Genomic DNA, 16306 nt, shown 5'->3' with positions numbered 1-16306 from the left:
TAAACGCCCTCTGACAAAAAAAAAATTAAATTAAAAACGCCTCCTCTCTCTCTCACCGCAAGAGCAAAACCGTTGCGCGATCTCTCTCTCGAATTCACAGACACAGCCATGGGGCCCTTGAAATCAGAATCCGTCCGGATTCGGCCTGATGAATAACCGATGCGGCCTACTAAACAATCACGGCTTGCAGAGGCAGAAGAATCAAAGGCGGCAGAGGCACAAGGATGGAAGGCGGCTGAGGCACAACAACAAAAGGTGGCTGAGGCACAGGGACCAAAGAAGTTTGCTTTTGATTATGGTATGCAGGAATTGCGTTTTTTTTTTTCTTTCTTTTTGTTCCAGAATTTAATTTCATACCTAAATTTCTGAGATTTTAAATTGAAATTATTTACTTTTGGTTTATGTATTAGAATTTCGTTTGATATCGTAAGTTTATGCTGAAAATTTGTGTAATTTATTGACTGTTATATAGATATATATATATAAATCCAGCTGTTCCTACTATTACTGTATTGAGATGCTCCTTCAACCCCCGTCACCGGTACTCCAGTCCCTCCATTTAGGTTTAGGTTTTCCTGTGGGTTGTTATTGTTTCATATAGCTATAGGTTGAGAGGACTAATGATTTATTACTAATGTTTTGAGGAAATATCGTGCCAAAGTTTTTGGATCAATTTGATCAGTTTTTCAAGTTATATATTTGCAATTCCATCAGTCTGCTGCTGTGCTGCAGCCAGTGGCGGATCCAGGATTTTAAATTCAGGGGGTCCCAATAATAAAGGTAAAAAAATTTATAGATAAAAATAACATTGAAAAGTTAAATATAATACACTTCATTCAAAAATTAGATGGTGCTATTTGCTTTGGCTTGAAAAATCTTTCCATATTTCTCATTTCTAAACTACACATTTAACCAAAAACACAAAATATATACCAATCAACCAATAAACAAAAATTCCATCTAAATTGCAATGATAAAATGAGTATACAAACATAAAACATATCAACAACCATATCAATAATAGACTAAAAATCTCTACCAATATCTAATATAATTTAATTGAGATTAGATTAGAATACCCAAAAACATACTTGAACTTTGAACCAAATAGTGGTGGCTTGGTGAATTGAAACAAGTGGATGTATGATATTGGAGTAATGTAATTATAATATGGAATTGGGTGGGATTAGAAATTGGGTTTTGGGTGAATATAAGAAAGATGGGGATTAGGGGGAAAAAGCAGAGGAGTGGGGAAAGGAAACGGGAGGGACTCTCGGGAAAGATGTGGCCCATGTGGGGCTAGGCTGTAAAAGAATATGGAACATCATGGACAAACGGCAGAGTTTGTCTCATTGATTTTTTTTTTTAAATTAAAACAATTGGCCAAAACTATGCCGGTTTGGACCAATTGTTAAAAGGCCCTGTTTTCTTTCTTCTTCCCCTCCCCGCTGTCTTCTTCTCCATTAGAACCTGCAACTCCAACCCGCAGCACAGACCTCATGTCGAGTACGAGGGGTCCTCCGGAAAATTTCTAGCAGCAATTTAGGATCGCCGAGGGGTCCTGGGACCTCCCAGGTCCCTCTGTAGATCCGCCACTGGCTGCAGCTAGCTTCCATGTTAATTTATATGTTTCATCAACAATTCACAAAAGGAAAAAAAAAAAAAAGCAGATACGTTGTCCTGGTGTGGCTAATTTGACGTAAATTTCTTTGTTTGATGGACTTGAGATCAGAAATACGAAAAAAATAGAATACTTGGAAACTGAGTTATCTTCTATGAAATGAATCAATGGGGTTCATGATGATTGATTTTTCTCTATGCTCATTGTGTTCTTAAGACTCTTGCTATTTATATCTTGTTCATTCAATACTTTTCTATGTTAAAATAGAGACAATTTGTAGTTATTGGTCATTCAATGTGCATTGTGTGGTCACCGGCATTGATATCTTCTTTTGGTTTGGTCCATAGCTATACAAACCCCAAAGTTCAGGTACTGTCGCATTTGTATGAAGAATGATCACAGTGCACCACTTTGCCCGTACGGGAGATATTGCTCACCAGATGTAACTGTTGGCCCAGATGCTGCAATAGTCTGTACGTGTTGCCATGGTGATCCAAAAACAGCGCACCCTGATGTCGCTGATGTGGAAATGGTAACAAGAGCTGTACTCAAGAGTTCTCTGCCACGATCAAGGAGGTAATCATACTGAGCGCTGCACTCAAGCTTCATCTGTGGTTTGAAGAATTCGGAGATGTTCACATAGGTTCGAGGAATTTTATGGATTTTATCTTCATCGTGTAATGATTATTGCTTTGGGAGAATTTGTTTGAGATGTTATTAAGGAACAATGGTGTTGTAATTGTTGTTATCCGGTGCTATTATTGCAATGTACTGAATTCAGTTTGTTGGATGTTAATGTTTATAAGTATTTGAGCCTCCATTATTCGTATTCACAAGCTCTTTTGTTTTGAATGTCACTTTTTGAGAATTTTGTTTTGTTTTCTTGTGTTTGTTTCGAGTGGATGATCCCTTTCGGATTGAGATTAAAAAGGGAAATTCTTATCCTTTAATTTATTTATTTTGGTCTGTAATTGCTGCCGCTGGCTTCAAATTGTTCATCTATTGCAGCTGCATATATTGAGTGGTAAAATCACTATTTAGCATGGACATGGAGTATCCTCAGATTTTGAATTTTCATCCTCCAAGCCAATTCCGGCAAGAATCAGTCAGTCGACTCTCTCGTGCAGTTTGTCGGAGGAAAACAAAACCCCTGCCTCGAAGGCAGAAAGAACGGCCTAAAGTACATCCACCGCTTTTCGTGGCCTGAACACTGCCGAACCACCTCTCCCATGTTCCACATTCCCGAATCCGTCATCCCACTACCCGCCTTCAGATCATGCCAATTCCTGAAGAACCATTGAGTGACTCTAAAAGATGTGGAAGATCTTTCTTTGAGATTCTCTGTACAAGGAGACTTGAAGCATACTGCAGCAACTAGACAAAGGGAAACTAATTGAAGCCATAACTACAATGTCCCCGTCCAATAGCAATGTCTGTCCTACTATTGGTCCTGGCAGCAGGCAGAGGCTATCTGTAATAGCCATGGGCTGTTATGGACCAGAATGGAGACGGCACCTAGGTCTTCCTACAAAAGCCTGATAAACAGTTTACCCTCAATTACTCAATTTGGTCCTGCAGAATCTTCGACTACTCACTTTCCCCAGCTTTATAGAAGAGCATTGTATTCTTCTTCGAGGCTCTTTACATCCATTACCCTTAGCACTGGCTGGAATCACCCGTCGTGAGAAGAAAAATGAAGAATTAATTCACTCATTTCAAAATCCATCAAAAACTCCATATTCGGGACAGTAAAGCCGAGGACAGACACACTAGCAGAACATAAAGTAATCATGATATATATACTATCTGCATCTGATTGAAAGCACCCGCACAGGCATGTATACATCCGCAAAGATATCTATCTATTATTATTAGCAAAACAACTGACTTTAAAATCATTTTCCCTCAAATTTACTTGCTCAATAGCTTGCTTCGTCTGAATCGGCACAAGAAAGCAGCATAAGAAACAATCACAACTCAAACTGTGAAGCAGATCTCAGTGAGATGTCGAATAGTTGCAACGTTAATTTAATAAAGGAAAGGAAAGTTGTCCTGAAGGATGTGATTTGAGAAGCAGAATAAACTTAATATGATTCCTTTCAAGTCAAATTGTATATCATAACAGTAGGTTCTCATGAAAATACGTTGTCAGTTTTAGCTAAATAATTGAGCCTTAACATACCAAATAAAAAAGAAAACAGAAAACCAAACAAAGCAAAACCTTGTGCAACCAAGATCCACTCTAATCAACTTATATATATAAACGGGCAAACGGGTCATAATCTCTGAGAAAAGAGTATAAAATATTCTGTTGTCAGAGTTTCAATCTGAATCATACATAGAACACAAATCCATCTAAATACAGGTTCCAACAATCTGGCGACAAAGCAGATCATACTGCCTTCCAGAGAATTGTTTCCTGCATGTACATGTATATATATATATTATGTATATATGTATAGAGAGAGAGAGAGAGAGAGAGAGAGAGAGAGAGATTTCACTTGTCAGACTCTGACATGTAGTATGTCAAACTTTCTGGCAAGATATAGTTTATGTATACCATTCCATTCTCTTCCAGTTCCATATGAGTGCAGTGAGAATAGACCCAATCCTAACCAAAATACGAAAGGGGAACTATAAATACGTCGACTGCTTAGCTGAACAACAACCCCTGTTGCTTTTTTCTGGATATGCTTTAGATTCCGTAGCGGATGTGTTGTTTGCATTTCATTTGGTCCTGGTTCTTTGATGTGGATCTTGGCGGGTTCTGTTTTGCCAATCCTAATAGCTTATGGTCTTCGGATCCTTGAAATCATACCTTGTCCTTTCAGGAATCAAAATCTCAAATCATCGTCTGACTATAGGAAAAAAGAATGAAAGACCAAGGCAGTTTTGGTGATGCTGAGCATTGAGCTTCAACTATAATTGCTTGCAGACTACAAGTGGAATTGAGTAATAACTTTAGCGGTGTATTTGTAGTGATGGGTTCGATTCAAGACACAGATAAAACTACAACATTTAAGGTTTTATTGTTCGTTCTTGTTATTCTTCTCCCGATGGAGGAAATATATACACAACTATTTTCCTTGTGATACAAGGAATATTAAAGAGAGAGTTACAACTTACAACCAAACTAGGAAACAAATAAATTCATAATCCACCTAAAACTTTGACTCACACCAACTCCCCCTCAAGTTAGGGCATAGATATCTCCTAAGCCCAACTTGTCGAGTGAGCTAACAATCCGGTGCAGCAAGATATCTACTGCCTTCCAGATAAGCAGCTGGGATGTTTCCTGCATGAATTGACTCACCACACTTACTGCGTAAGCGATATCAGGCCTTGTGAGTGACATGTAAATCAATCATCCTACCAACCTTTGGTACTTCTCCTTATTTTTCAAAACTTGATCCTGATAGATTGCAAGATGGTGATTCTGCACAATAGGTGTATCAACGGGTTTACACCCTAGCATACCAGTTTCAGATAGAAGATCCAACACATATGTCACATCCCGGCCTGGACCCCACCATATCCTGGGCTCGACCTCCGTCGTAGCACGATATTGTTCGCTTTGGGTCTCGATCACGCTCTCATAGTTTTGTTTCTGGGAACTCAGACAAGAACTTCCCAGTGGGTCACCCATCATAGGAGTGCTCTTGCGCGCTACTCGCTTAACTTCGGAGTTCCGATGGAACCCCAAGCTAGTGAGCTCCCAAAAGGCCTCGTGCTGGGTAGAGATGAGAATATACATATAAGGCTTACAAGATCCATTCCCCTGTGCGATGTGGGATCTCACAACATACTTTCAGTGTGATAAATATTTTCCCTCATGAGACCTCGCAACTTCAATCCCTAAGAAGTATTTAAGTCCCCCAAGGTCTTTTATCTCAAACTCAGAAGACAAGTATTCTTGCAGTCGATCAATTTCCATTGTATCATCACTTGTGACAATCATATCATCCACATATATAATAAGCAAAGTTACTTTGCCATCCTTGCATTTGATGAACAATTTATGATCTGAGTTACCCAATCGATACCCATACTTTTTCATTGCTTAAGTGAACCATCAACACCACGCTCTAGGTGACTGTTTCAGATCATATAGTGCCTTTCACAATCTACATACTTTCCCACTGGAGTTTGCAATGCCATATCAGATCTTTCAATGCTTCCATCTCAACTTACATTGCATCTGTCCATTTTAGATTTTTTAATGCTTCTTCCACTATGGGAGGTATTTTTATAGTTTTCATCTCACAAACAAATGCACAGTATTTTGGTGGGAGTTGATGAGTGGAGACATAGTTTGCAATGGAGTATCGCACCTTCGCCTTTGGAGAATACATGTCTGGTGGTTTTCCTCAATTTTGTCAAGGAGGTAACACATAAAATGATTTGGTAATATCTTAATGAGCACTTACCTCAAGAATATTCGTTTGATCATGGTCGACTCGTGTACGAGGGGGTTGTCGTGTTCAGCTTCTAATCCGCTCGTGGCGTTATGTATTTGTGGAAGCCCACCACTCGGGCTTGTATTATTAACCATCACCTCATCATTTAGCAAGCTAGGCCCACTTGGGCCATCATACATCTTCTCATAATTACTCCTACTTGGTCTGCGAACACTAGCCACATCATGATGCCCACTTGGGCTGTCATTTATTCAAGCAGTTCTGAGACCCACTTGTAGCAGCAGGGTCTGCATCTACTCCTTGGTCAATACTCCACCCACTTGGGAGCTGATCAATTTCTGCACACGGTCCAGTTTCTACACTATTTCCTGGAAGTCTCGGCCCACTTGAACTGGGGCTGTCATGCTCTGCACTTTGTCCTTGAGGTCTTGGCCCACTTGGGATGGGGCTGTCACGCCTAGAATCTACAAGTGGCACCGTCTCTATGACAACAAACCCACCATAATCATCAATTAAGGTTGTCTCCCCCTGAAGAGTATTGTGGGGAGGAAAAAATAATTCGTCTTTAGAGAATGTAACATCCATAGTGATGTATGTATGTTGAGTGGATGGATGATAACATCAAAATTTTGTTGTTGTGAACTAAAGCCAAGAAACACACACTGCACTGCACATGGATCAAGTTTGCTTTATTGATTTTTGTGAAGATGGATGTATGCCACACAACCAAGAACCTGTGTTTCAAGATGAAGATTGGAGGAGAGCAAAACATGATCAGCTACTAATCAGAATGGAACGGTTAATCTCAAGTATGTGCCGATTTTTCCGTTCAGCAACTCCATTTTGTTGTGGTGTCTGAGGGCATGTAGTGTCATGGAGATTTTTTTTTCTGTGAATTTTTTTTATTAAGATACTCACCACCGTCGTCAGACTAAAACACTTAAATAGGCAGCGAGTATTGAATATTAAGTATCAACAAATGTTACAAATCAACACACACCATGCTGAGTAGTAACTGGAGATGGCCCCTATACATCAGAGTGAACCAACTCAAAAGGAATTGTTCTTTTGTTAAAACTCTGAGGATATGAAGCTCGATGACTTTTAGCTAATGTGCATACATTGCACTTTAGAGAAGAATTCAGGATATTATTAAATAATGACGGAAGTAAATTTTGCAAATCAGTAACCAAAGGAGGCATGACATAGGCGACGGTGCCATAATTGAATAGTCTTCACCTTACCATTATCACAAATTCGAACTTGATGAACCTAGCCTTATGCAACATTGTCAACATAGTACAACCCCTCCTCTTAGTACCACGCTCAATGATCGTCTGAGTCTGGATATCTTGAAGTACATAGAAAGACGGAAACATTAGCACCACATTGTCTAATTGCTCGATTACTTGCCCCACATATAATAAGTGGCTAGAAAGTGTGGGAACAAGTAAGCAGTTCTGCAAAAAAGAGAGCGTAGGTATAACGCCCCGCCCCGAAATACTTATTTTCTGGAATAATTCTGATGATAGGCCCAATTTAAACTCTTGTTTAATTTACTACCATTAGTCACGATTCTTTATTTCAATTCCTTAATTCCTCACAAAACTATATCCATATTTTAATTATCAAAACATACGATTAAATTATCAATTTAATCCCCAAATTTCTTATATTAAAACAACTTCTCACCAAAAGATTTCTTTCTCGATTATTTAGGGCTGCATCTAACCCATGTTAGACTGCCTATGTCACAGCCTGTCCCGAAATAAATTATCGGTGATGTGAGTTGACTATTTTACCTTTGGACGTGAGCGTTGTGGTGTGTTATGCATGTAAATGGTGGCCCAAACTTGCAATTTCCTTAATTTTTGGAACAAAATTAGAAATTTGTTTTGTGGTTTTGGTTGGTGACCATGTGGACCACTCACACACACACAAACCCTTCGTCTCTCTTCTCTCCCGTGCTCTCTCTCCCTCTGAAACACCCCAACCTTTTTTTTATATTTTAAAATTGGTTTAGTCCTTAATTGGTGAGCCCGTGGGGCCCACCTTGTTTTATTTTTATGTTTCCTCGATCTCCCTCTCTTTTCTTTCTTTCTGGCCCCCGAGACTTCTTTCCTCTTCCTGTCTCTCTCTGTACTCTGTCCTTCTCAACTCTCCCGAACCTCTCTCCCTCAACCTCTCGCATCTCTCTCCCCCTGGACACACGAAGACCATATCACCCTTAGGAGAGGCTCGCCATAAGTCCAGGACTCTCTCTCTCTGAGATCGACGATGGAGCAAAGCTCCGGCGAACTTCTTTCCTTTTCCGTTGGGGTAAGTCTCGAATCCCTCATTCTCGTACCTAGCATAATGCTTGGTTGTGATTTAGAAGCTTGAACCTTCCATTTTTACGTAGGTTTTGCTTTGGAAATCATTGTGGGTGAGCACACCCATTTTCCGGCGAATCGTGGACTTTGGGAGCTTTTTTCCGGTCACCTCCGACCGAGTCATGGTTTTTGGAAGGTAGAAACCTCTTTCTCTCTCTTTGTTCTTCATGTTTATACCTAGATCGGGGTCTAGAACCCATGTTTTCCGGTGACCAGAGCTGTAGCAGCTCCGACCTTCTCTCTCTCGGCAAAACCAGGCCAGCCGGCCTTCCCTTTCCTTTCCCCTTGGGCTTTAAGCCCGTTAAACCCCCAGCCCCCTTTAGTTTTTTTAATTTTGTTCTTTTGTTTTTAAAACCCCTAAAGGCTTTGGGCCTTATTTTAAAATGGCCTTGGGCCGGTTTAATTCAAGGGGCTTAAAGCCCTGTTTGTTTTGTGAGGCCTTAGGGCCCGTGTGTGTGTGTGTGTGTTTTAGGGTGTGTGTGTGTGTGTGAGTTAGTGCATGTGTACGTGTGTGTATGTGCATGCTTGCATGCATGTGCATGCCGTGCATGTGTATGTGTGTTTGTGGTGTATATGTGTGTTTGGGCTTAGGCCCAAACCTCATTTCTTCACCCTAAACCCTTTTAACCCAAAAGCCTTAGAATTTCAAAACCCAATAGATCCTAATCCTATTTAAACTCTAAACCCTAATTCGGATTTCAAGCCTAAAACCCGTTAGACCTAATTTGACCGTTGATCCCCGGTCAACGTTGACTTTAGGGTTGACTTTTCAGGTTTTCGTCCGGGACCCTTCTTAGGGTAATTCGACGTTCTGAATCCGTTTCCAATGTCCGTTTTCCCAAATTCAATTTCTATTATATAGTTTTATTTATTGGACTCTTTATGTGCTTAGGGACAATTATTGTGACGTTTTCGTCTTCGCTAGTGGCGCAGCTTTTGGCAACTAAGTACTGTGAGTGGACCCCTTCTAAAATTACATGATTTGATAATTTAATTGCATAAATGATTAGCATGCCTACGAATTTATGATTTGATTTATGTGAAGCCTGATGATTTAAGATATTGATTATCGTCTCGTGTTTTGGTGAGGAAATAATTGTTAGCCTATTTTGAGCTATATTTTAATATATCGTATTTTCTATAAAAACCATGAACTGGTAGACTATCTGATAAATGACGATAGGATGCTAGAACATGTTTTTGAACCTCTCTTTATAGTGTAGACGATGATCGGTAACCTATGCTATGAAGTGGTTATTTACGAGAGGCGTAACATTTTGTGTGTACCTAGTGGACACTATGCCGCCTGGGGCGAGGATCTGGTGTTGGCATTTAGGCTGGGAGAAATAATCCCTAGCTACGGGCTGAGGGACATGAAGAGGCATTGGGCCGGGTGGTAGTTATCTCTGGCTACGGGCGCAGAGACTTAGGTGCAGGCATTGGGCCGGGAGTTATATTTATTCGGTGATCTTACTAGCAGCACACCGCGTTTACGAGACGATTTATGAGACGTTTGCTGTTTTGATTTTCGCGATGCTTTTCCGCGATACATGGCTTTTGAAATATTTTTGGCATGCTAGGATTTTTATTAAAACCTAATACTTATTATGCTAATAGTTTTCATTATATAAACTTTGGGGGTTAATATCTTGATAACTGTTTTATTATTATATATATAAACTTGGTCCACTCACCTTTGTTTTGCGCCCCCATTCAGGACTTAGAATCAAGGCACCTAATCCCGGCGTCAAGACATTTCCGCAGCAGCATCTTTGGATCCTCTCGATGTAGGACCCACTCCTTTATTCATTAAATTTTATCTTAATTCTTTTTAGTGATTAGGTTTAGTTGTATGCTCTGAGCACGTTCCTAAAACTTTTAACTCATTGTTTTTAAATTCATAACCCTTATTTATTTCTTATTCTTAGCTTTTGTATCAATTAATGGCTTTCGTCACCCTCGGGTGTCGGCCAACACGTGTCTATCCTGGTATTTCGAGGAATATCAGGGTCGGGGCGTGTCACCCTCGGACTCACTCTCTCTCATTCCCTCATGTACGGACCATCAACAAAACCAGTGGAAAGTTTACAGATCAAGGGTTTAAAGTACACCATCGTGTCCCTGAGGTTCATACGAGTTGAATGGTACCATTTTTAGGTAAGAATTCCTTCGAAAACCCTAGTTTCTCTCGAACTTCGATTAAGGTACTATTCATGCAATCGTAAAATCTCATGTTTTTGGGGATTTCAAGCTTATAGGTAGCTTAAAGAGGTCCTCACGAGGTTAGGAGTGGTTCGTTGGAAGATTTTGGATGTCGGAATAGTGAGATTCGATGAGTTGCAGGTTTGGCTGGAGTGTCGAGGAGTTTTCCGGCGAAGCCTGTGGGTTTTAGAGATTTTAAAAGGTATGGTTGTGTTCTATTCGTCCTAAGCTTCAAATTGGTTCAAGTTTCATGAGTTTTGGATGAAAAACGAGAAAGATATAAATGTTTAAAGAATTTCCCAGTTTCCGGCGCTGGCGACGGTCGCCAGAGTTTTGAGGTAGGGGATGATGGAATATTCCGTCAACTTTGACGGAATATTCCTAACGGCGTTGGTTAGTTTAACGGATTCCATTACTATTTAAAAAAACATTCCACGGAATATTCCTAACGGCAGTTAGGGTTTCCGTTAAGGTTCCCTGTGCGTGGTCGCTCGTGTTGCCGTGCCTTGACCGACGCGTGGCGGCGCGTGGGTGGTCAGAAAATTATTCTAAAAATATGGGGATGTTCGTGGAGTTATGTAGATCATGTTGGTATATTCAAACACCCCATTTGAGCATTGTATGAGAAGTTATTAGCTAGTTTTGTCTATGTGCTTTAAATTAACGTTTATTCAGTTAGTTCGCATATAGTGAGACTTATCCCGAAGACGAGCGCAGTCAAGGGCGACTCGAGGGCTACGACCCTTCGACATACCAGTGAGTGGGCTTTTGGTTTTCAGTATATATTTATATACTTGATATTTTCCCAGAAAATGCATTTAAATGAGTTATGATTTAAATTGCCATGCCAAATGATTTACATTTACAATATGCATATGATGTTTGCATATATATATATATATAATTGTGATGTTGTGGACGCTCAGGTAAGTTCCAGGTGAGTTTATGAATTGTGAATGTGAATAACGGTTGTGATGAATTGAGAAACATAGAGCTCATAAACCTGCACCTAGGGTGATTGTGATTTAGCCAGAGATATGGCACATGCCTATTTATAATGTCACCTCCTGCACCATATGCTCACGTTGGATCCAATTTAGGTGCACAGTCTTGTCGTACAGACCACTATAGGTGGTTCCGACTCGTAGGTGACTAGCGATTTATCGCCCATCTATCATGAGAGCGTAATATTGAGCATAATTATATTACACCTAGTCTTTTCGTACAGACCCTTTTAGTGGTTTCAACTTATGTGCAGTGTAGTGTCGTATAGGTCATTGTAGTGACTCCGGCTAGATGGAATAATCAGCTATGAATTCAGCCGTACAGACTTATGCAGGGGTTTCGGCTAATATGTTTTTTTCCATAAATTTATGCTCGCCTGAATTACTTATCCTATTTTATGTTTTGGCATGGCATACTCATGAATATGATTATGTGAAGCATGAATTGAATTGAGATATTTACATGTATATCTATGCATGTGTTTATATTCTATTTATGGGAAAAATTATACATGTTTTACAGCGAGGGGTTAGAACTTTGAGAAATGAAATGCATTTGAAAACATTTGTTTTTGCCCACTCACGTTTTCTGTTTTACGCCCCTCCAGGTTTTAGGTAGACTTGTTGTCGGTGGCGTACGAGGGTTTCGGCGGTTCTGACATGATAAAATAATTGTAGGACATCTTCTGGTACTGTATAAGTACTACTTGTCCTACTGGACTTCACCTAGACTTTCTATGCTCTGATTAGGAGTATTTACACTTGTATCTCACTCTTAGCACTTCCTGTGTATTAGTGCACATTAGTAGCTTTCGGTTTTTATTTATTCGTATAATTCTTATCTTTATTGCTTCCACACTATGCACATGGCTACGTCACCCTCACGTGACGGGGTGTGTCAGCCTACGTACCTTTGAGCGGGACCAAACCCTTCGTAGTTCACCATTCATTCTTTTATCCGTTTCTAAAAATATTATAGTAATGGAAATATTCAACATTAGCTTTCACAATTGAATCACACCAAATGGGTACTATAACGCCTAAAAAATTTTGTATGCAAACTATTCACAGTGAGTGATAGGCCCAAAATAAAATCATGGTTAATTAATTCTATTATCCACCATAAATCAAATTCGATCATTTCATGGCTAAATATATATAAAAAAAATCACATTTAAATGGAAATCACATTTATATAACCATTTCATATTCACAAACGATATAAGAAATCAAGGTAATAACCATATCACTTATATTCGAGCCACTCTCTGACCAATGTAGGCCCACAAGACTTCACTTAGTATCCCGTAGTACTAAATTTAATATTCAGAACGTTACGAGCCATGTTGACCAAAAGTCAACTCTCGATCAACGGTAGGGTCCAAAACCCTACGTAATTCGATCCGGAAGATCCGGCCATCGGATTTCAGATCTATAACTTCCTATGGTCCACATTATGCTTATAGAACGACATACTAAATTCTCATCGCGATCCAAAGGTCAGATCTCCGCCAATTACTAGGATTAGGTGGCGGTCAACAATTTATTTTACAAACTTAGAAATCCAATTCGGAAAGATCTATCGTCAGATTTCTCATTTGTCAGTTCCTAATATCCTCAAATATTACGTTCTATAATGCATTAGAGTTTGGTGACGATCCAACGGTCAGATCGTCAAATCAAATAATAATCAAGTAATGCACCTTAATGAAACTAGGCTCACAATAATCAAATCACATACTACGGGTGTCAAATCTGAGATCAAGATATCAATTTAGCTTAAAATAGCATCGGCGGCCCACTGGCCATGCACCACCACAGGTGGTGGTCGACTGCCCCGACTAGCCGGAAAATTCAACTATTTCCAAAAATTTCCAAATTTTATAGGCAAGTAGAGTTCAATGAGAGGAACAACTTTCATACCTGGGCCAAAGTCCAATTCGGCCGGAAAACACCTCAAATCGCCCTCGAACCGCTGGAAACCCTTGAATTTGGGTGTACTTGATTCAACTCCAAAACAGCTCCGACGCCCCCAACCAATCTATGGGATTTGTTCTATGCCTCAAGGGGAGTCTAATGGTGGTGGTAATTGGAGGAAAACGTTTCATAATTTGATAAATCTTTGCACGAACCCGTCGCACCAACCGACTGTTCTTCACCATTTCAAGTCCAAATTTTACCAATTTTAGGGTGGAATGGGTTGAGGGAAGGTCATGGAGTGATTTCCAAGTGGTGGCTCGACTTTAATCGTCAGAATTTGGCCGGAGGAGCCGTCGGAATCCATCGGGTATCACCCATCAGTGGATCGGGTCGCAAGGAACTGGGAAGGGATCTATGATCCCTTGTTGCTCTCCCTCTCTTCCATTCCCTCCTTCCCCCTTTTCTGATTGGACCTTCCCTTTCTCTCCTCTCCCCATTCGCCGAGCCCCTCCTCATTTTCCTCCTCATTTTCTCCTGAAACTCCTCTTCTTTTTAAAAAAAAAAAATTCTTTCCTCTATTTTTTTCCCTTCAGCCACTGACGTGGCCTCCTTTTACCAAAACAAGGCTCCCACAAATCTGAAGCACTCCAAATTCCTAGCCAAATGACTATTTTGCCCTTACCTTCGTTCGTTTATAACTCTTTCGTTATAACTCCGTTTTACAAACGGTTTACGCCTACGCATTCGCTAGATCGAGCTCTATCCAAAGATGCAAAGAAATACGATAAAATATATGAGGATAAAAATACGTCCTCGTATAATTACGTTAATCAACTAGGGGCATTTTCGTTATTTTCCACTTAACAAAAAATTATACGACATAAATAATAATAAAATCCGGAAGCGGAATTTCACATTTTCCCATTCGAAATTCATAACAATAAATATATTTATTTTCCATTTTCTCCACATATTCATATATTTTAAATTTTCAAGGCATTACAGTAGGAGTGAGCGCTATTGAATCTGCCCCTGTAACCGGGGCAACACCTCTGTTGGTAGTAATAGGTCAGATCGTCAAATCAAATAATAATCAAGTAATGCACCTTAATGAAACTAGGCTCACAATAATCAAATCACATACTACGGGTGTCAAATCTGAGATCAAGATATCAATTTAGCTTAAAATAGCATCGGCGGCCCACTGGCCATGCACCACCGCAGGTGGTGGTCGACTGCCCCGACTAGCCGGAAAATTCAACTATTTCCAAAAATTTCCAAATTTTATATAGGCAAGTAGAGTTCAATGAGAGGAACAACTTTCATACCTGGGCCAAAGTCCAATTCGGCCGGAAAACACCTCAAATCGCCCTCGAACCGCTGGAAACCCTTGAATTTGGGTGTACTTGATTCAACTCCAAAACAGCTCCGACGCCCCAACCAATCTATGGGATTTGTTCTATGCCTCAAGGGGAGTCTAATGGTGGTGGTAATTGGAGGAAAACGTTTCATAATTTGATAAATCTTTGCACGAACCCGTCGCACCAACCGACTGTTCTTCACCATTTCAAGTCCAAATTTTACCAATTTTAGGGTGGAATGGGTTGAGGGAAGGTCATGGAGTGATTTCCAAGTGGTGGCTCGACTTTAATCGTCAGAATTTGGCCGGAGGAGCCGTCGGAATCCATCGGGTATCACCCATCAGTGGATCGGGTCGCAAGGAACTGGGAAGGGATCTATGATCCCTTGTTGCTCTCCCTCTCTTCCATTCCCTCCTTCCCCCTTTTCTGATTGGACCTTCCCTTTCTCTCCTCTCCCCATTCGCCGAGCCCCTCCTCATTTTCCTCCTCATTTTCTCCTGAAACTCCTCTTCTTTTTAAAAAAAAAAAATTCTTTCCTCTATTTTTTTCCCTTCAGCCACTGACGTGGCCTCCTTTTACCAAAACAAGGCTCCCACAAATCTGAAGCACTCCAAATTCCTAGCCAAATGACTATTTTGCCCTTACCTTCGTTCGTTTATAACTCTTTCGTTATAACTCCGTTTTACAAACGGTTTACGCCTACGCATTCGCTAGATCGAGCTCTATCCAAAGATGCAAAGAAATACGATAAAATATATGAGGATAAAAATACGTCCTCGTATAATTACGTTAATCAACTAGGGGCATTTTCGTTATTTTCCACTTAACAAAAAATTATACGACATAAATAATAATAAAATCCGGAAGCGGAATTTCACATTTTCCCATTCGAAATTCATAACAATAAATATATTTATTTTCCATTTTCTCCACATATTCATATATTTTAAATTTTCAAGGCATTACAGTAGGAGTGAGCGCTATTGAATCTGCCCCTGTAACCGGGGCAACACCTCTGTTGGTAGTAATAGGTCAGATCGTCAAATCAAATAATAATCAAGTAATGCACCTTAATGAAACTAGGCTCACAATAATCAAATCACATACTACGGGTGTCAAATCTGAGATCAAGATATCAATTTAGCTTAAAATAGCATCGGCGGCCCACTGGCCATGCACCACCGCAGGTGGTGGTCGACTGCCCCGACTAGCCGGAAAATTCAACTATTTCCAAAAATTTCCAAATTTTATATAGGCAAGTAGAGTTCAATGAGAGGAACAACTTTCATACCTGGGCCAAAGTCCAATTCGGCCGGAAAACACCTCAAATCGCCCTCGAACCGCTGGAAACCCTTGAATTTGGGTGTACTTGATTCAACTCCAAAACAGCTCCGACGCCCCAACCAAT

At 40.2% G+C, this 16306-nt stretch overlaps 1 protein-coding gene across 1 annotated transcript; it reads left to right on the top strand.

Annotated features, from left to right (window-relative positions):
- LOC126586633 (uncharacterized) lies at nucleotides 1-2450 on the top strand. The gene is made up of 2 exons (XM_050251544.1): nucleotides 1-298; nucleotides 1969-2450. The coding sequence occupies exons 1-2, from the start codon at nucleotides 160-162 to the stop codon at nucleotides 2199-2201; spliced, it is 372 nt and encodes a 123-aa protein (XP_050107501.1). The 5' UTR covers nucleotides 1-159; the 3' UTR covers nucleotides 2202-2450.
- The last annotated feature ends 13856 nt before the right edge of the window (nucleotides 2451-16306 follow it).

The sequence above is a fragment of the Malus sylvestris genome, chromosome 10 (assembly GCF_916048215.2).
Source record: "Malus sylvestris chromosome 10, drMalSylv7.2, whole genome shotgun sequence".
In the NCBI taxonomy this organism is placed as follows: domain Eukaryota; kingdom Viridiplantae; phylum Streptophyta; class Magnoliopsida; order Rosales; family Rosaceae; genus Malus; species Malus sylvestris.
This window is presented reverse-complemented; position numbering and strand designations above follow the sequence as displayed.

Bases quoted from the DNA above. Each gene is read 5' to 3' on its own strand.
- LOC126586633 (XM_050251544.1), top strand. From the start codon at position 160: ATGCGGCCTACTAAACAATCACGGCTTGCAGAGGCAGAAGAATCAAAG. The intron at 299-1,968 runs GTATGCAGGAAT...TTTGGTCCATAG, and splicing joins GAAGTTTGCTTTTGATTATG to CTATACAAACCCCAAAGTTC.